We start from the raw sequence: 21,100 nt of genomic DNA, 5'->3' as shown, positions 1-21,100 counted from the left end.
TCACTGAGCTGCAGATTTAACCATGAATCAGAGATCATGCTGTGACCAAAGACCTATGCCTGTCCAGCAGTGATACAGACACTTGATTTATGCTCCCTAAACTCAACAACAAAAGAATAGATGCTTCCAAAGCTGCAACTGTTCCCTTTCCTCAACTTGTCACACATTACAGCCAACGGGGTGGATGTAAAACTCACAGATCCACATCTCAGTAAAATATGCAGAGCTAATTATTACAATGACAGAGCAAGAACAGCAGAATTTCGCAAATTACTGCAGAAGTAGGGTTGGGGGTGAGAGTGAATTCAAAGTAAGGATCATTTACTCTTTTTCGTTCATTAGCATTTCTTTCTTGCAACAATTCTGAGGAGGATTTCAATTAGATAATCCCACAAAAGTGCATATGTTCAGGCTGCATCTTTATTATTCGAAGCATCATTTAACAACTGGCCCATACTTCTAGTCTGAAAGCTCTGCTAATAATGCATCGAGAACCCAAAACTTTATTATAGTATTCATATTAAGAGAGAGGCTCTGCACCAAAACAGCAGCTTTAACTGAGCAGGAAAGGAAATTGTGGGAGAGCTGTGTGTTTGTGTTTGCTTAACTAAGAGACCATCATACAAGTAAGGCTAAGTTAATGTTTAATATGTAGCCTGAAATTATCTCCTTATTTTCAGGAGTGCATTATGTGAAAACAGCTTATTTGTGTCTCTCTGCAGGGGAGCAGTCAGCATGCTGCCAGTGCTCCAGTTTGTATCCAGAGCTGCAGTGGTTACAGACAGAGGTGAACACTGACAGTATCCTGCTCGGTCATGACAGCCACACATTTCACTTTTTAATAAATCCAGATGGCTGGCTATAATTTGAAAAGCCTCATTGTCTTTCTTTAGTATTTCACAAACCCTCCTCTAAGTTTTTGCTTATGTGAGTCATGCAGACTGAAATCATTGAGATGCCCCATTGATGATCAGCGCTAACTTCGTCTAGAGCTGTGAGGACGCTCATTTGTCTTTCCTAATTGTTTATAAATGTTCAGACTGACTGTGTGTCAAACAAATAAATTATGAGTGTAAACCAAGACATTAACATGAGCTCAGCCTAAATTGTTATATAGATTAAATTACACTGACCTTATTTGAGGTGGGCTCAAGGCTGTCACTTTTTATTCTAAATTCCAACATTCATTTGAGCCTGGGGGAGGAAGTTCATATTCCACCTGTATCCCAACTGCACTTGATGATATTGCCCTGTTTGGGTCGGAGTCTGGTTACAAAATTAAGGTTAAGTTCCCAGTTGCTGCAGACTTGTTCACATACCTAGGGGGCTGTGTGACACGGGAATTCAAGGAATCACTCAAGGAGCAATTGATAGGGTTAAGGAGGACCTCAAACGCTGGGCGTCTCTTCCCATATCTTTGGCTGGAAGAGCAAATACCGTGAAAATGATTGTTTTGCAGAGGCTGCTATATTACTTTCAGCAGATCCCTAAATTTCCTTCAAGATCTTTTTTTAAAGAGCTTGACAGGCCTGTTTCTACATGTATTTGGGAGAAAATATGCCACGTCTTTGCAAAATGTTTTTTTAAAAACCTAAGTCGAAGGGGGGTCTTTCACTCCGCACTTCTCACTATTACTGGGCTGTGAATGTTCATAAGTTGGTCTTTTGGATGTCCCACTTCAGGGAGGGGTTGGGACCGATTTGGTCTGGTATGAAGGCGTTCTCTTGTAAACCAATGGACCCGACTTCTCTGTTATGCGCTCCCCTGCCGCTAACCAAGTTGAGATCCAGCAATGATCTCTTTGTCACTTCCACTAGTTTATATCAAACAGTTCACGCTTCACCGCCACGGTGACTAAAGGCTCCCCAGGAACAGAAATACAATCACCAGCATTGACCAGCTGTCTGTGTGAAGAATATGATGTTTATGAGAGTGAGGCCTGGAAGTTTAGTCTTAAGTGCCACCATGAGGTCAACGTATATCTTTTATTTAGCAAGTTTGATTTTTGTGTGTTTTTCCTGAACTGACTTTAGAAGGATTGCAAAAAAAGTGTTTAAAGCATATCCCACAGAAAGTGAAGTTTTTACAGTATACTTATTATCTAGCACAATGGAAGAAAAAAAAAGAGCCTTCTTCCCTCTCACCCGACAATAAAACCCCCCCAAAAATGAAAAAAAACAGCTAAAATGAGCACATGTAGACAATGAACAAGCAGTAAGGCATAGTGGTGAAACAGCATTCTCACTCTACTCCTTCTCTCCCAGATGACAGGTAATGTGTCCTTTGTCCCTTAACCTAAGGACCCACATCTTTATCTCCCGTCTCACTTACCCTCTTTTACATACCTCTTACCCCCCTCTGACATCAAACAGCCCTGACCTGATATCAACAACAATGGCTCAACTCCCCCTCAACTCATTAACATGTTTCTTCTCATTCTTATAACAGTAAAATGCTGCAATTAAAATTCTGTAAAAATATTTTCCGTCAATCTAGGTCACAAGCATTAAGCTGAATTCACTGTGGTCATTTGTCAGGCTCAGCAGGTTTAGAGCTTTCAGTCAACGCTCCATCAAGCAATGAAAAGGCATCCATAATAACCAGTGGGATACCAATAAGAGCAAGGCGCTGATATCTCCTACACCAGGTTTCACCCTCCTTTACTGAAGTATATTAACAGGCTGAGTGGCTGTCACAGAGCAGCATACGGAACAAAAGTCAGAGGTTAGAAAATCAAACAGGATTTAAGGATGCAGTGCTGTGAGGCTGGAAATGTATTTCAGAGATGAAACGAGTATCTGTACCTTGATCCACTTGCGTCATGTTGTGATTCAGCCTGTCAGAAGATAAAGACGCTGCTGCTCCTCTGACGGACATGCACAGCCTATAAAAAGCATATTGATTTGAAAGTATGGAACCTCCTCACATCTACATCTTTTAAAGATAAAAATTGAAATGCAGGCAAACCCTCACTTTGAAGGACAAAAACAATTTCAGTCAGGATGGGTAACAAATGGGACTAATGTCTGTGCTGTTCAGACGCCGTCTGCAGGGCTGAGTTTTGTTTAGCTACGGAAGTGTTGCCCTTCTGTAAGTTCAGCTCTGACAAATCTCTAAAAGCTGTAAAGCTGGAGGCAAAATGAAACGACGTGCAGCAAATATAGAAATAGACATTTTGAAAACAACCTACATCAATAACATTGACTGAGACATGAATACACACAAAATGTACATCCTCAAAAATGTCTTTGAAGTCTGTGCTTTAGTTCCTCTGAGTACATCTCCAAATAAAATACATGGACGTCACTGATCAGCTGGATGGATGAAATACCTAATGATGGATTTTATTTAACTGTTCAGAAACATCAGCAGTGAATTTTGGTCTTTCAAAAAAAAAGTGTTCTTTTGCCAGCCTGATCCTTTATTCTATTACTTTGTTAAAGTGGTATCAAAGAAACTGTTGAGTGATTATGTGAGATGTACATCATTGCATATTAAATCTTCTTTTATATTTTCTCCATTAAATCCTCATAAATGTAAGAATTAAAGATCAGAACCCAACAAAAGCACTGCTGAGCAATAACAACTACTGCACCACACATCCTCCATCCATTAATCTGTCTTCCAGGTACTTGTGTGATGTGTACTATCCATGTCAGTATTGCAGCAGCAGCAGAGCAAGAACACCACTTTAGGCCTCCTCTGCCCCACTGAGCTCCCTCCATCTGTCTCGAGAGGACCTCAAATGGAGATGTAACCCCTGCAGCATGTCCCAGTCTGCCTCTGGTCTCCTCCATTGCTGCTCTCCTCCCATTAATCTGAGTTAGAAACACCTCAGGGAGAAAAGGTCTTACCCTTACACATCTAGTGAGCCCCTCCTCCTATCCCTGCTTCTCCTCTTGATGATCCACAGACAGCGGCCAATATTAATAAAGGGCTAATAGCAGTTCAGATTAAATACCATTCTACTAACAACACTTTACTGCTTGACTCAGGCTATTGTGGTTTCTTCTCAAACTGCAGTTCCAGATTCAAATACTGCATTAAAGATTTCTGAACACTCCCCTGTGTGATTTTTAACATTTCAGTAGAGAATAGCTCTGCCAGTCTGTTCAACAAATATGCAGGGTTTTTTTCGAATGTGGTATAGGACCAGGCAATAGCATCTCTCTGCACTCTTCAGGAGGACCAGTGGAGGAAGGAACAGATACGTTCCTGGTGCTAAACCACATGGTGTGACTTCCTGGCCACCACCATGAAGGCTAATAACTTCTATTATAATGCTATCCAGATATAGCATTAAGGCCAGTCCCAGGTACTGACCCAACGTTTTGCTTGGAACCCACAGTCTATCCCCATACAAAAAAAGGATTGGTCATTGAAGGTTCTCAAACCTTTCCTCATAATAGGTGATCCTGACATTAACTTACAAACACTGGGGAAGACCACAGGCAAAAATTAAAAAATATGATATCCCTTTGCGCTGTTTACTTCAAACAGACTCAAATTTTGGTGAAAACAACAATAAAATGAAGTATATATTATTGTGAAACAACTAGAACATTTGTTGGGACCTTGATTCTTCCCAGCCTAGACTTTTCAATTTGCTTCCAAGGATTCGTAAACCACCTTAATCAGGGTCCGTTCCCTTCTCATTCCCCAGGAGCTGTCCAATTGTGAGTACGGTAACTGCGATTCTGAATCACACATGGTCACAAAATATAGACTATTTTCTGAATCCTCTGTCCCAGCAACAAGTTTTACTAAATTCAAGAAAGTATAACATTTTTATTACAAATCTAAAAATTCTTTAATGGAACATTGTACAGAGCTGAGGTTGGTATAACTCTGGTTTAAAGGCAGCCTTAATTCAAACCTCTGCGAGGCTACTGTCTGTGCCACTGTCCATTTCCTTGACAAAGCCTGCCATCTTGTGGGGGAATTGTTTAGAGCTACAGACTTTGAGCTATTCTGAAATAGCTCAAAGGTGCATCTCATGAACAATAAACTGGAAAATCTGTATAGCTGTAGGCAGCATAACACAATGTTATAATGTCTGAAAATGGAAGGACAAGGAATTGAAAGGGGTCAACAGGTAAAGAGAAGAAGAATTGGAAGAAGAAGAGGAGTCAGGCTGAGGACATACATGTATGTGCATTCCTGATGAGATAAGAGCCACACTTGTATGTAGACCGCATTCTCAATTATGGGCTGACAATGGCCGAGGCTGGTCGAAGGGTGAAGCCAAATTTTGGGAGAACAACTGTGTCCTCAAACATTCAGACTTTTTGTCGACAAAACAGGTGTAATCTAACAATAGGCACTGTACTGTAATACTGTATACTTTCTGTATGATTCATACAATATGACAAAATTCCTCTTGCATTTTACAATATACAGTAAGTATCCTTTATACAGTGACATTTTATCTTACTTAATTTTGTGTTTTACATTACTATATTTTTTCCACATAGGACTGCAAGGACACGCAGACCATCCAATACTTTGAACATAATTACACCACCCTTAATCATTTATCGAAAATGTTGAGCGCAGATAACACGGATACATGCATACATCCATTTTTCACACATCCAGAGGTAGAAATGTGCCTGTTAAGCACAGACTGTTGTTTGTTTTGAACCACAATGGATACAATGTAAAGATTTTAGCTGTAAGGTCAACATTTTTGAAAAGTTGAGGGGATTGGACAAAAATTGCAAGGACCCACACAATTGGTTTAATTGATGAATAGTTATGAATGCCTTGTTGTTGAAATGTGCGATGTAAATAAACTTGCCTTGCCTTGTGCCAGACAGAAGATAAAGTGTGTTTATACAGAGCACCAATTCAGAGGGTTTTAATAGTTAATCAATGCATGGTTGCTCTAGTGGTATCAAGAATAAAACAATAGATCTTCAAATCCAAATTATTGCAGTGATGTTTATGTAAACTATTATTTCTGTGCACTGAAATATTGGCCTTTGCTTAATTATGTCTTCCACTTTTCAGAAAAAATCTATCTCATTAAGGTATAAAATAACATTTTAAAAACATATTTATATGTCAAACTAAACCTCAGCTGTAACAGTTTTTATTTACATATTGAATGTAAAACACTTTAAGCTTGATTAAATCAAGCATATTCTGATCAATCTGGATTAATTTCTTAACAAGCAGAGGTGTTCCATCCAAGGTGTACATGTTCTATCTTGTGGTAAATTAATCTGCCTTTTGTTGTGCAAAAAGTTAGTCAGGAGTTGTTTTTCAGTCTGGGTGACTCCTGTTCCTGTTGGCAGAGTCAGCGATATTTCAGAGCTGCAGAATGTTGATCCCCCAGATTAAAGTCCAGACAAAAGAGAGCAGCCGCCGTCACAACAACATCAGGTCACATTTTCCCAGACAATAACACAGAGCCCATCGTCCTTATGACAACACGAGGCCAACCTCTATATGATGGCTGAACAGAGCTCATCCTCTGAATGACAACAACACAGCTACAAAATCTTCACACATTTAGCGGAGCTGCAAAGAGACACATCAGACACTAGAAAATACACAGGCTTAACCTCTTCTCTGATACATTCTGCATTTCTTCTTGGGTTTATCTCACTCTGAGTTTTCATCCAGGATGATTGTCAAGACTCTTCTACTCGTCTGTGTCGTTGTTTTCCTCCATGCAGGTAAGACTGGAAAACAGAGGGTCAGGTGTTTAAAGGGTCAGGTGAATAAAAAAAAACTGCCAGGTATACAATATAAACGGTGTCAGGAGTATAAATAGTGTCTCGAGTTATTTATAAACAGTAGAGTGATTTATTTGGTTAATGTTGTCATTCAGGAGTCACTGACTCACTGTTGTCTTTTTTTTTGTCAGATGCTGAGGATAAATCCAGACTCTACAGGAGGGTAAGAAACAAAGACATCCAACAAACTCTATTTGACAAGATCAACATGTTCAATGTTTTAGTAACTTCATTACAGTTAAACATTGTATAAGTATTTTATTAATTTAACAGAATGTAAAAGTCATGAAATATCTACAGAAGCTGCTCTGATGTGGTCTCTATTTAACACAATCTCTACTTGATAAAAAAAAATGCATTCTTTAAACATCAGAGCATAAATGTAACATCTATTTCATCGGTTGTTGGTTTTGTTTTTTGAACATTGCATTGTTGTTGTCATCTGGTTTGTTTGTTTTTTTCTTTTGCTGTTTTGGGTGCCTGTTCTTGTTTTTGGTGTTGTTGTTGTTGTTGTTGTTGTTGTTTACTAATGTTGCTGTTTTATTTTGTTGGGTTGTGTTTTTCTGTTTTTCCTTTTTTATTATTTGTGTGATTGTTGATTCTTCTGTTGTCGTTTTGTTGTGTGGCTTGTCCTTTCTTACTATATTGTTGTTGTTTGATGTATTATTGTTTTTGTTGATTTTTTCAGCCTTCCTGTGTGGGGATGAGCGTGACTCAGGCTTGTCCCCTAAATTATTCTCCTGTGTGCGGCAGCGATGGCAACACGTATCCAAACGAGTGTTCTCTGTGTGTCCACAGACTGTGAGTGCTGTTGTGTCAGTAATCTGGCCCATTTATTGGTCTAAAATAACATGATACACAAGCTGACATCAGTAATTTTAACAAAAAAAAACCTGTGATGTGATTATGATATTTTTTATGTTATTTTTACTTTTACCACATAAAAAAGCAAATGTTTCACTCGACAGATAACCAATGAGGCACAACATATATAGTACAAGCATCAGAGTGATCAAAAAGCAAAGACACGAGTGCTTACTAAGGCTAAAATTACCAACTACAATGACCTTATCTGACTTCAGAACAATAGAAGAAAGCCTTAAGTTATTGAAAAATTACAAAGGAGGGTGGCAGATGGCCTTGCAATTTAGTAATGCTCCATGTGCGGAGGCTCTAATCCTCCAAGCGGGTGGCCAGGGTTCGAGTCTGCCGGTGGTTCCTTTCTTGCATTTCATTCCCCAAAATAAAACTCAAAAACTAATGAAACAAGCAGCAGTGTGTTGAGGGGACCAAGGGACAGCTTTGTTTTGGTATGAGAGACTGATGCTGTGTGATATCGACTGGATATCCACTCTCGATATGATTTCTGAATTATAAATGTATTTGTTTGGGTTTCAGGGAGACAAATACCGACATTTTGATCGTGGTAGAGGGACCCTGCTAAGGATGACCCTGTTAAGGATGACACCATCTCCTGAATTTTTCTACTTTTAAATGTACTTGTTAAACACACACACACAAACACACACAATATTTTCAACACATATTGTTGCTGTGTCATACATTTCATATTTTGTAATGACATTTTTCATGTTCAACTAATAAAGATTTTGATTTTTCTTTGAGTTTGAAATGAGTTGCTATCTATCTTTATGTAAGTGTTTACGTGGCAGAAGGTGGTTACAAAGAATGCATATTCTTGTACATGACCCCATTATCTGCTGCAGGAGTTGACTTTGTGGCGACCTGGACAGACCCTCTGTACAAAACATGTAGTACCTCATGTTTGAGGATGTAGGTCATCTGCCACTCAAAAATCACTCACTGCCATAGCCAACCAACAACCAACAGTTAACAAGAAGTAGAAAGATGCATTAAAGAACCTTGCACCTTGCAAAATTCATTTTCAAACAGAAACACGTTTGATGTGCAAATTTCACCAATATGGTTGCATCACTAGAGATATTCCTTTGGGACTTTAATTACAATATTTGTTTATGTGTGATGAGACAACTTTACAAACCCATTGATGAATCCATTTTTGGTAACAAATGTATTACAAGATTGACGTGTCATGACCGACTCAAAGGCCATAGCAAATACTGGGAGAGACCATGATTTGGGTTTTTGTTCCATTCTAAGGTAACCGATAGGGCTCAAACTGATGAAACGAAAAACATTTGATACGTGCAGCATATTCAGAAATGTACACATTATTAATTACATCTAACCTTGTTAAAAGTTGAGTTAATATAACTCAAATCAGTTGCTAAAGAAAAAGCTGTTTAAATTGAGTAGATTCAAATAAAGCACACAAACAAATAAACACATTTAAACTATTAAAATATTAAGTAGATGTCACGGTAATGAGCTGGCAGCAGAGACGCCACAAATATATCATGCATTTGTCTTGATCTAGATAAAAGACGTCAACCAGTCGAGGGATGATAGTGGCAATAATGATGATACCCCTCTGATTTTTTTGGGTAACCTTCGTTGAAGCCGCCTGCCTCCTACATCCACGAGGTCGAGGCGACTGTAAAGAACTTTTATGTTAATTCAACTTATCACAGTTTACAATAGATAGGCACTATAGATAATGAAAGAACTAAATTCAGCATTTTAAAGATTTATCATATCAGTGCACCTAAGAATACAACTTCATTATTCTGTAGACTACACACAACTGCCTAAAATATGCTTTAATGTGATATACAAAATAGGCAGCACAAACTTATAAACGCTTGAAATAAAGTTTGTGTTATTTGTAAGGGCAATGTCAACATGAATGCTGCTACTGTCAAATTGAAACAACAACAACAAATAAATAAACTGTAAGGTGACCCAAAGATTCCGGCTCAAAAGGTTTTGAGTAGTAAACAGACATAGCTTAGAGTCTGCTTTAAACTATGTACAGCATGCAATAAATGCAATTTCTTACATTTCTTTTAAATAACTGACCCTTACCAAACATTAAAACATCTGAGATGATAGAGATGGACGAGCTTTGTTGCTGTCAATATCGGAACATATGGGCGAATAGATAGATAGATCCCAAAGGAAATTATTGATTCAATAGCGACAGTTTTTGCAATAATACTGTTAATGTAGTTATTAAAGACACAGATGGCATATATTTTTCATTCTAATATTACATTTTATGTCCTAGAAGTGCACTATTACAGTCTATGGTGCGTGTGTGTGTGTGTGTGTGTAGTGATAGAGTCCAAACGATGGAGGGCAGCAGTGCGTTAATATGAGCGGAAGTGACATACATGTTCCGGGGCGCGCTACTGGTCGTAACGTCGTGTCGGAGTTTACTCTGATTTTGATTTTGATAATAATTAAAGAATAATGTACGACCAAGACGAAGGTGAGCTGTCCCCTGTTTAATATGCAGGAACTTTGTCAACACAGAGATGGAAAATAAAATTATAAACACGCAGAGCGGAAACAGTTTAATAACAAAACGCTAACACGGAGCTAACCTGAGAGCTAACGCTAAGAATCATCACACAGTTAGCTCACTAATGATGGAAACATTATACAACTATCACGACTTTATGTTAGAAACTATTTGCACGCAATGAGAGCTTCACAAAAACAACTCTGATATTTTAACAAAAGGTAATTATCATAATTGTGCGGTGATTTGTTTTTAAAGGAAGCTAACGTGCTAATCAGAGGATGTTTTTTATAAATGATTACAATCTAAACCAAATAAAAATATAGAACTACAATCTCCGCCAACTAAACATACAGAACTACCATCTCCACCGAATACAAATATAGAACTACAATCTATACTAAATAGAAATAAAGAACTACAACTCAACCAACTATAAATAAAGAACTACATTCTCAACCAGCTGCTCTGTGAGTGAGGGAAGGCACACTCAACTCAACCCTGTTAAAGGTCTAATACTGAAATGTTAACATCCAAAACAACCAAGGGGTCTGAATTAATACAGTGGAGGAAACGGCTCATTAAAATGTTGGCATCAGTTATAACGTCACTATTTTGTATTTGTTGTCATTGTCAGATAATCAATATGATGAGGATGAGGATGAAATCACTCCAGATCTGTGGCAGGAAGCGTGCTGGATCGTCATCAGGTAAACTCTACTGGAACCCACCTGTTTCAGTAAACTGCAGAGAAACAAGAGTCATCATAAAAAACCTTTAATCATGAAGCATTACTTCAATCCTCGATAGATTTGATAGAGAGCTTTCAAACACAAGAATTGTTTTGATACTGATCACACAATAGAAATCATTATGCAGAAAAACAGCAAAAACCTTTTTTTTTTCTTTCTGGGAGATCTCTCGAATCAGACTCTGTCTTTTATATCAGTGTGAATCAAACTTTTCCTCTCTCGCAGCTCTTATTTTGACGAGAAGGGCCTGGTGCGGCAGCAGCTGGACTCGTTCGATGAGTTCATCCAGATGTCAGTTCAGAGGATTGTAGAGGATGCTCCACCCATTGACCTGCAGGCTGAAGCTCAGCACACCTCAGGAGAGGTGGAGGAACCGGTAAGGAACCTCACCTGGTTTAGGTCCTGGACTGGATCTAATACCTGATGCTGTGTGGGAGGTTTAGAGATTGATATCTTGACATTACCGACACTATTGTGATCTGTGTTCTAGCCTCGTTACCTGCTCAAGTTTGAGCAGATCTACCTGTCCAAGCCCACCCACTGGGAGAGAGACGGAGCCCCATCCCCCATGATGCCCAACGAGGCCCGACTACGAAACCTTACGTAGGTCCCCCCTGCTCACTCTCACCTGGTCGTTCTTGTCTCACCTGGTGTGTTCACTCTCAAAGACCCTGACCCATTTGGTTTTTTTTACACCTGTTCTCACCTGGACCTCAGGTACTCAGCCCCCTTGTATGTTGACATTACAAAGACGATCATTAAGGAGGGCGAGGACCAGCTGCAGACGCAACACCAGAAGACATTCATCGGTAAAATTCCCATCATGCTTCGCTCCACTTACTGTCTGCTGAGCGGGTTGACAGACCGTGACCTGTGTGAACTCAACGAGTGTCCACTCGATCCCGGAGGTTATTTTATCATCAATGGCTCTGAAAAGGTACGCTTTGACTCCACTGTGTGACATCAAAAGAGACTAAAAGCAAAGTTAACCTCATCTGTGTCTTCAACGAAACCAGAAACACAAAACTGAACATGATTGTTTTTATGCTGCTTCTCAGGTGCTCATCGCTCAGGAGAAGATGGCCACCAACACGGTGTACGTGTTCGCGAAGAAGGACTCGAAGTATGCCTACACGGGCGAGTGTCGGTCCTGCTTGGAGAACTCATCCCGCCCCACCAGTACCATCTGGGTCAGCATGATGGCCCGAGGAGGACAGGTGAGTCCACCAGGATATGAAACATTCCTACAATATCTTCCAATGTCCCCTTGTGTGTTGTTACAGTTTTAGACTTACACGCACTCTGCATGCTCAACACATGTACACACACACACACACACACACACACTTAGTGTGGAAGTACATTAAAGGACATCAGGAGTTGATTTTGTGCTAGTTGGGATAGAGAAGTGATCAATGACTTTTTTGATGATCCACAGGGTGTGAAGAAGAGTGCGATTGGTCAGAGGATCGTGTCCACGCTGCCATACATCAGACAGGAAGTTCCCATAATCATTGTGTTCAGGGCACTGGGCTTCGTGTCCGACAGGGACATCCTGGAACACATCATCTATGACTTTGACGACCCTGAGATGATGGAGATGGTGATTACTGTTTATTGATTGTGTCCAAGTGTCTGTTAGCCAGCATTCATCTAGGAGTTGTGCGGAGTCATGAGCACCGTTCCCTGCCCTGTATGTAACCAGGTGAAGCCGTCTCTGGATGAAGCGTTTGTGATCCAGGAGCAGAACGTGGCGCTCAACTTTATCGGTTCGAGAGGAGCAAAACCTGGTGTGACGAAGGAAAGGCGAATCAAATACGCCAAAGAAGTTCTGCAGAAAGAGATGCTGCCACACGTCGGTGTCAGTGACTTCTGTGAGACTAAGAAGGCCTACTTCCTCGGGTGAGTCTATCTGAGATCCACCTGTACATCAGTCCAGTGAAGTTAATAACTATTCTATTTCCATGCATACTTGTGTTCATTTTTGTTTCGTTACATGTATTATATAATCAGTTCAGTCATGTTTGTGTGTGTATACTTTTACAAGTACGTGTTGTATAAAATTGCACGTGTTCATATGTGTGTGTGTGTGTGTGTGTGCAGGTACATGGTGCACAGGTTGCTGCTTGCGGCTCTCGGCAGACGGGAGCTGGACGACAGAGATCACTACGGCAACAAGAGGCTGGACCTTGCAGGGCCGTTATTGGCCTTCCTATTTAGAGGGTGGGGTTCTTTAACGCTCACATGAGCTGAGCTATGACATCACACACCTGTAACAGCCTGTACACAAAAACATAATGGTATAACACTACGAGCAGAACTGTCGTGGAAAACCTTTTTGGAATTGAAAACATAATATTAATTAGATAATGAACACATTTACATCAAGTCCTTACATAAAGGATCAACAGTATTAGTATAATTAAAATGATTTTATTGTGAAACAGCCTTATCAGGAAATAGGTTTTGTTCATCATCATACACTCAGGTGTCTGAAATACAAAGGCAAGGGAGAAAACAGCTTCAAACCTCACAGATTCAGCAAGAAACATAACATGTTATTATTTTTTAAGGTAATTGTTGGACTGTTTGTGTCTTTATTGTAGAGACAGGAACATGGATTTCTTAATGACTAATGTAAAGGTGTACAAGGTGAATGTGAATTAATGTTTTGTTTTGTGTGAAGATAAATATTGTAAATGTACTTTTCGCTCGGTCTGCTTTCAGAATGTTTAAAAACCTGCTGAAGGAGATCAGGATTTACGCTCAGAAGTTCATCGATCGGGGGAAAGACTTCAACCTGGAGCTCGCCATCAAAACCAGAATCATCTCTGACGGACTCAAGTACTCGCTCGCCACCGGGAACTGGGGCGACGTGAAGAAGGCTCACCAGGCCAGAGCAGGGGTGTCACAGGTAAGAACATCTGTCCAAGTGAAATCCACAGCTGCACTCAGGTGGATCGTCACCTGCTTTAGCTTTCTTAATGGAAAAAACTTCACTGCCTCTTTATGTGTCTGCCTTTAGGTGTTAAACCGACTGACCTTTGCCTCCACTCTGTCTCATCTTCGTCGAGTGAACTCTCCCATCGGTAGAGATGGAAAATTGGCGAAACCCCGACAGTTACACAACACGTTGTGGGGGATGGTGTGTCCTGCCGAGACGCCCGAGGTAAAAAGACAGCAGTCCACAAAATACAACATAAAAAGAATACATTTAACACACAGTGGAGCTCGTCTAAAAACAGATGTATGCTGAAGCGTTAACGTGTGTGTGTGTGTGTTTCAGGGTCACGCTGTAGGTCTGGTGAAGAACTTGGCCCTCATGGCGTACATCTCTGTGGGCTCCCAGCCATCTCCCATCCTGGAGTTTCTGGAGGAGTGGAGTATGGAGAACCTGGAGGAGATCTCACCCGCCGCCATCGCAGAGTCCGTCTCTCATTTCTCATTTTGTCTTTGAGTTTCATTTCAAATTTAACATTAAAATCAAGCTTTAGTTTATCTTCATATTTTTACGGTCAAAACAATCACTACACTTGCTTACAATTTTAAATCAAGAGATTATATAAATATGAAACTAATTTGTTATTATTTATATCAGATTGTAAACAATTTATTTTAAAACTCACAGGAAGTAAAAGTGAATATTTTATATTCGCTCTAGGAAAAAAAGTCTACTGAGAAAAACTAATATTTCTACTTTTAAGCTTTTTTTGTCATTTCACAAACTGGCCTGCAGGGGGCAGCATCACCTCAGTCAAAAATGAAAAGCTGGCAGGGCATCACTCTGGGATCAGGGACTAATAATTATACGATGAATATTTATTCAATAATAAAATGAATGTAAGGAATGAATCTGAACACTGACACTGTGTTCTTCACATTTTAGTGCCACTAAGATCTTTGTGAACGGCTGCTGGGTTGGAATCCACAAAGATCCTGAACAGCTGATGAACACACTGAGAAAACTCCGAAGACAGATGGACATCATCGTGTCTGAGGTAACAAAACACCGTCATTAACAATCGCACTAAAAAAAATACAAAGAAAAACATCCCATGCTGAAACTGCATCTCAAGTTCAACTCTGCTGCAAATTCAGTTTTTTTTCTATATAAAACTCAACTTTAAAAAATGCTACATAGATGCTGAAATACCTGAACACAGGTGTGATGCTGGTTCATTTCAGGTATCGATGATTAGAGACATCAGAGAGCGAGAGATTAGAATCTACACAGACGCCGGACGAATCTGTCGACCGCTGCTGATCGTCGAAAAACAAAAACTGCTGCTGAAGAGACGACACATTGACCAGCTGAAAGAGCGCGAGTACAACAACTACAGGTGAGACATAGAACAACTACAGGTGAGACATAGAACAACTACAGGTGAGACACAGAACAACTACAGGTGAGACATAGAACAACTACAGGTGAGACATAGAACAACTACAGGTGAGACATAGAACAACTACAGGTGAGACACAGAACAACTACAGGTGAGACATAGAACAACTACAGGTGAGACATAGAACAACTACAGGTGAGACACAGAACAACTACAGGTGAGACATAGAACAACTACAGGTGAGACATAGAACAACTACAGGTGAGACATAGAACAACTACAGGTGAGACACAGAACAACTACAGGTGAGACATAGAACAACTACAGGTGAGACAGAACAACTACAGGTGAGACACAGAACAACTACAGGTGAGACACAGAACAACTACAGGTGAGACATAGAACAACTACAGGTGAGACACAGAACAACTACAGGTGAGACACAGAACAACTACAGGTGAGACATAGAACAACTACAGGTGAGACACAGAACAACTACAGGTGAGACACAGAACAACTACAGGTGAGACAGAACAACTACAGGTGAGACATAGAACAACTACAGGTGAGAGAGTAGAACAACTACAGGTGAGACAGAACAACTACAGGTGAGACAAAGAACAACTACAGGTGAGACAAAGAACAACTACAGGTGAGACATAGAACAACTACAGGTGAGAGAGTAGAACAACTACAGGTGAGAGAGTAGAACACACTTCATGATGTCATATCAGATGTGCACAGGTGGAGTGGCTGAACCAACAGAGTCCTGTGTGACTCTGATAACCCTGGATCAGTCCTTTACATCTTCATGCTTCACAGCTGCTGGATATTCGTCACTTCATGAAGAAGCTAGCTGCTGCTCGCCCTCTGAACATTCGGCTGGAGTTGTCTTTGTTTAATCTGACTCTTTGCTCTGTGGCCTTTCTTCAGGTTGTTCTTTCATCAGAGCAGCATCCCAGTCCTGGTTGGGCATGCTCCACTCTCTGATCAGTTTATCATATTGGTAACAATGGTGGCCGAACCTGTTTGTGTAGAGATATCCTTTGTTGGTGAAGGCAGTGTGTCCACCAGGCTAGAAGGGTGTGTTCACGTCTTTTCAGGTGCAGCGTCTGGTCATGAAATGACTTTCTTTCCTACCCTGAGGTTACACATAGCTGCCCTTTTTTCTCTGAACATAGAGAGCTTAACAACAGCGTTTGATGCGATAGGTTTGTGCTACTTATCAGGCTTCTCCCCCTGTGAGCCTCAAAAGCTCCAACTTGTGATCTGCTGCCTGTGCTGGAGGGTTTATGTTTGCCTCCCATTAACCCTGTGACACAAGGCTGAAACTGTTTTTCTAATCGCTGTTGCTATGGTCGAGGGTATTGAAGACATTCACGCCTTGTGTGTAAGTTCTTCATGTCCGAGGTGGAACCCATACGACTCTGGAGTCACACTCTAATGTAAATCACAGATTGCTCCCCCAGAGTGTGAGGGGGGGTAACATGTCAGTGTTGCTAAGCCTTGTGTGGCCATTAAGACCATATGTGGAGAGTTGAACTAGTAATCATAAGTCCAACCAACAGTTTGTTAGTCATGATGCTCCTGATAACGGTTGTACAGTAAATGCCATCAGTGCTATTCCACAAGAGGTGTCTCAAAAAACAAAAACAATGGGTGACCTTGAGTCCAGTGTCCTTGGAGAGGATATTTGTGCTGCAGCCTCATGAGCAATGTTTTCCCCGTCCACTGGGCGTGGTCTGCGTCAACACACTGTTTGTATTTTGTGATTCTTTTCGACTCTGCTGGAATAAATCCCTGAGTGGTTCAAGCTTTGCCTCTGGTGGTCAGGAGAGATGAAAGAGAAGGAATGTTACGTAACTACGCCTGAGCGTTCGGACAATCGGACCGGACTTTGTGATTTTGGAAGAAGATTCTGCAGATGAACAATAGACTGGTTCTGGATGATCTGGAGCCACACTTGACTTGAAAAGCTACGAGACTTGCGCATGTGTGATTTGGTTTTACTCGATCCTTAAAGCACAGGATTTATAGAACCGTAGTTACATACGTACCTTCAGCTTGTCATTGATTTTGATCATGTTTCTTTCCGTGGTGGTTAGCTGGCAGGACTTGGTGGCTAGCGGCGTGGTGGAGTACATCGACACTCTGGAAGAGGAGACGGTGATGCTCGCCATGACTCCCGATGACCTCCAGGAGAAAGGTGTGGCCTACTGCTCCACCTATACGCATTGTGAGATCCACCCATCAATGATCCTGGGAGTGTGCGCGTCCATCATCCCCTTTCCCGATCACAACCAGGTACAAACAAATGATCTGATCACAGGCTTGACAGAGCAGCAGATTGTACCTACACGCGTAAAAAGAAAACACATTCATGACGATCAGCTGTCAAACACTTTGAATTTCACTCTTTACACCTGTCCACACCTGTTGTATATCAGTCTCCCAGGAACACGTACCAGTCTGCTATGGGGAAACAGGCAATGGGTGTCTACATCACAAACTTTCACGTTAGGATGGACACGCTGGCTCACGTGTTGTACTACCCTCAAAAACCGCTCGTCACAACCCGATCCATGGAGTACCTGCGCTTCAGAGAGCTGCCTGCAGGTAACACACCCGCCCCGCCAGACTGATTACGCACAGGTCGGACACAGGGTACACTGATAACCCTCCCAGGTCAAACTCATCTGTACAAACTCTCACTGTACTTGATCTCACCAACAAGTCAAACTAAATATCGTAGAGTATGTTTCTGATCGCATGTGAGAGACATCATTAGGTTGTTGCTTTTCAGGGCGTGAACACAAACAAACACGTCTGGTCTTTATTCATCAGGTATCAACTCCATCGTTGCGATCGCCTCTTACACCGGCTACAACCAGGAGGACTCTGTGATCATGAACCGGTCCGCAGTTGATCGAGGTTTCTTCAGGTCAGTTATACCTCTCACCTAGTGACGGGTGTTAGTTTGCAAACTATTTACCCTGTGAGTTGGTCATGTAACCTGTTGGTTAAGAATGTAACCTGGGTTCTCTGCAGGTCTGTGTTCTATCGGTCGTACAAAGAGCAGGAGTCAAAGAAAGGATTCGATCAGGAGGAAATCTTTGAGAAGCCAACAAGAGAAACCTGTCAGGGTGAGAAATGATTATCTACCCACCTGTAGGTTATCTACACTATAGAAGCACCTGTCAATCATTCAGGTGAAAGATGAGTTGCCAGTCCCAGCACTTGGGCATGTGTGGTGACACTTGTCTTACAAATCAGATTTGTAAACAAATGGAAATCTTCATCAGGTATGAGACATGCTATCTACGACAAGCTGGATGACGACGGTCTCATAGCACCTGGCGTGAGAGTCTCAGGTGAGGATGTAATCATTGGGAAGACAGTGACGCTGCCTGAGAACGACGACGAGCTGGACCAAGCCAACCGTCGCTACACCAAGAGAGACTGCAGCACCTTTCTGAGAACCAGCGAGACGGGTATCGTGGACCAGGTGATGGTGACGCTGAACCAGGAGGGCTACAAGTTCTGCAAAATCAGGGTGAGATCAAAGCTATTATTACACACACGCTTGGTGACGCGCTTGAAACACCCCAGACATCAACCCATTACGCTTTGAAATAAATGTTTTTTATTCCTTCTCGCAGGTTCGCTCAGTTCGGATTCCTCAGATTGGAGACAAATTCGCCAGCCGACATGGACAGAAAGGAACCTGCGGGATACAGTACAGACAAGAGGTAAACAGGAAGTTAACACCTGTGGATAGAGTACAGACAGGAGGTAAACAGGAAGTTAACACCTGGGTGATAGAGTACAGACAGGAGGTAAACAGGAAGTAAACACCTGGGTGATGGAGTACAGACAGGAGGTAAACAGGAAGTAAACACCTGGGTGATGGAGTACAGACAGGAGGTAAACAGGAAGTAAACACCTGGGTGATAGAGTACAGACAGGAGGTAAACAGGAAGTAAACACCTGTGGAGAGTACAGACAGGAGGTAAACATGAAGTAAACACAGACGGGTAAATAGATAAAACCATCTGTATTAATCACAGCCTTTAAAATGTCAGTAACAGAGTATTGAGAACTGACAGTAATAGTTTAGTGTTGATCAGACATGAGAAGAAGTCAGTAACTGTTTTTTCTGTGTTGTAGGATATGCCCTTTACGTGCGAAGGAATCACACCTGACATCATCATCAACCCTCACGCCATCCCGTCCAGAATGACAGTCGGCCATCTGATCGAGTGCCTGCAGGGGAAGGTATTTATAAATCAAGCACACATCAAATGATAATTACATATTATGAAACCCGGGTAATAATCAGCTATTACACAGTTTATTTTAAATCAATATGTTCAGGTAATAATTACATGTCACTTGTTTCAGGTTTCTGCAAATAAAGGTGAGATCGGTGATGCCACGCCGTTTAACGACGCCGTCAACGTGCAGAAAGTGTCAAACCTGCTGTCTGAGTACGGATATCACCTGAGAGGGAATGAGGTCACTAACCCTGCATCCATTTTTTAGGAGTGTGATATTAGATGTTACATTGTGATGATTTATCCGGTTTTAAAAAGGATTCTGTATAACAGACTGACGTTGATTATTTATTAGGTTCTCTATAACGGGTTCACCGGGAGGAAGCTGACGTCTCAGATCTTCATCGGTCCGACTTATTATCAGCGTTTGAAGCACATGGTAGATGACAAGATCCACTCCAGGGCTCGCGGCCCGGTCCAGATCCTCAACAGACAGCCGATGGAGGGACGATCCCGGTGAGCCAGAAACCGTTCTCATCTGTCTGACACCTTTCCAACTCATCTGTCTCTGCTGTCTGCGTTTACTATGGGTCTCACCTGTCAACTTATTTTCCCCTCAGTGATGGCGGGCTGCGATTTGGGGAGATGGAGCGTGACTGTCAGATCGCTCATGGAGCTGCTCAGTTCCTCAGAGAGCGTCTTTTTGAGGCTTCTGATCCGTATCAGGTTCACGTGTGTAACCTGTGTGGACTGATGGCCATCGCAAACACACGCACACACACCTACGAGTGCCGTGGCTGCCGCAACAAGACACAGGTAACCTCCGTCAAAAATTATACAAGCAACACACAGGTGACACCTGCTCACACTATTTTAACCTGTGTGTGTGTCTCTCTCTCGCTCACTCTCTCTCAGATCTCGCTCGTCAAGATGCCCTACGCCTGTAAGCTTCTTTTCCAGGAGTTGATGTCGATGAGCATTGCTCCTCGTATGATGACATCATAGAGAGGCTCAGCCAACTTGAAGCATTTCTGCTTGATATTTTTAGTTACATGTTGTCTCACTTTTGTTTTTGTAATAGTCGAATAAAATTTGAAATTTTTTTGTCTAATTGTCTGTCACATGGTTCTTTCTCTGAGTTCTTATTGGTTGAGAAAGGTGACCAAACATGAAGGTGACATGATTTGATCCCAAGTTTATTAAGTAGCTACTCTTCCTAGAGCCGCATATCTTCATTGAGAATATTTTATTACACCTCTTTAAAATACTCATCTAGAACATTAATACTCAGTACAACAAAACACCACATGAACAAATCTACAAACAAAAACATGATAATCTCTAATAGTTATGAACCAAAAAAAAGTACCTGGGAATGAGATTACAGGAAAAAAATGGATAGATGGCAGTATATCCATTTTAAATAGTCAAGAACGCGAAATGGTCTTGAGTAAAGAAGAACAATCCTATCAGTGTGTGTTAACCTCTTGTATTACTATGGTGATGAAGTCGACGCCACCACTGCTCAATAATGCACTGTGCTATGAATTAAACATGTTGTACCGGGAGGCAACAAATCTGA

At 41.3% G+C, this 21,100-nt stretch overlaps 2 protein-coding genes across 2 annotated transcripts; both read left to right on the top strand.

Annotated features, from left to right (window-relative positions):
• Positions 1–6,429: 6,429 nt before the first annotated feature.
• LOC306829824 (putative pancreatic secretory proteinase inhibitor) lies at positions 6,430–8,368 on the top strand. The gene is made up of 4 exons (XM_079352994.1): positions 6,430–6,683; positions 6,875–6,906; positions 7,432–7,544; positions 8,142–8,368. Exons 1-4 carry the CDS (start codon positions 6,632–6,634, stop codon positions 8,185–8,187), a joined length of 243 nt encoding a protein of 80 aa, XP_079209120.1. The 5' UTR covers positions 6,430–6,631; the 3' UTR covers positions 8,188–8,368.
• A 1,625-nt stretch (positions 8,369–9,993) lies between these two features.
• polr2b (RNA polymerase II subunit B) lies at positions 9,994–20,629 on the top strand. The gene is made up of 25 exons (XM_079353074.1): positions 9,994–10,116; positions 10,787–10,859; positions 11,127–11,277; positions 11,392–11,504; positions 11,619–11,838; positions 11,960–12,118; positions 12,340–12,504; positions 12,607–12,803; positions 13,005–13,124; positions 13,629–13,815; positions 13,927–14,070; positions 14,188–14,327; positions 14,788–14,899; positions 15,087–15,241; positions 17,350–17,548; positions 17,692–17,860; positions 18,089–18,185; positions 18,293–18,387; positions 18,547–18,797; positions 18,904–18,993; positions 19,412–19,519; positions 19,646–19,759; positions 19,874–20,034; positions 20,139–20,334; positions 20,434–20,629. The coding sequence occupies exons 1-25, from the start codon at positions 10,098–10,100 to the stop codon at positions 20,521–20,523; spliced, it is 3,525 nt and encodes a 1,174-aa protein (XP_079209200.1). The 5' UTR covers positions 9,994–10,097; the 3' UTR covers positions 20,524–20,629.
• The last annotated feature ends 471 nt before the right edge of the window (positions 20,630–21,100 follow it).

Source organism: Symphodus melops (assembly GCF_947650265.1).
Source record: "Symphodus melops genome assembly, chromosome: 9".
Taxonomy (NCBI): Eukaryota; Metazoa; Chordata; class Actinopteri; order Labriformes; family Labridae; genus Symphodus; species Symphodus melops.
This window is presented reverse-complemented; position numbering and strand designations above follow the sequence as displayed.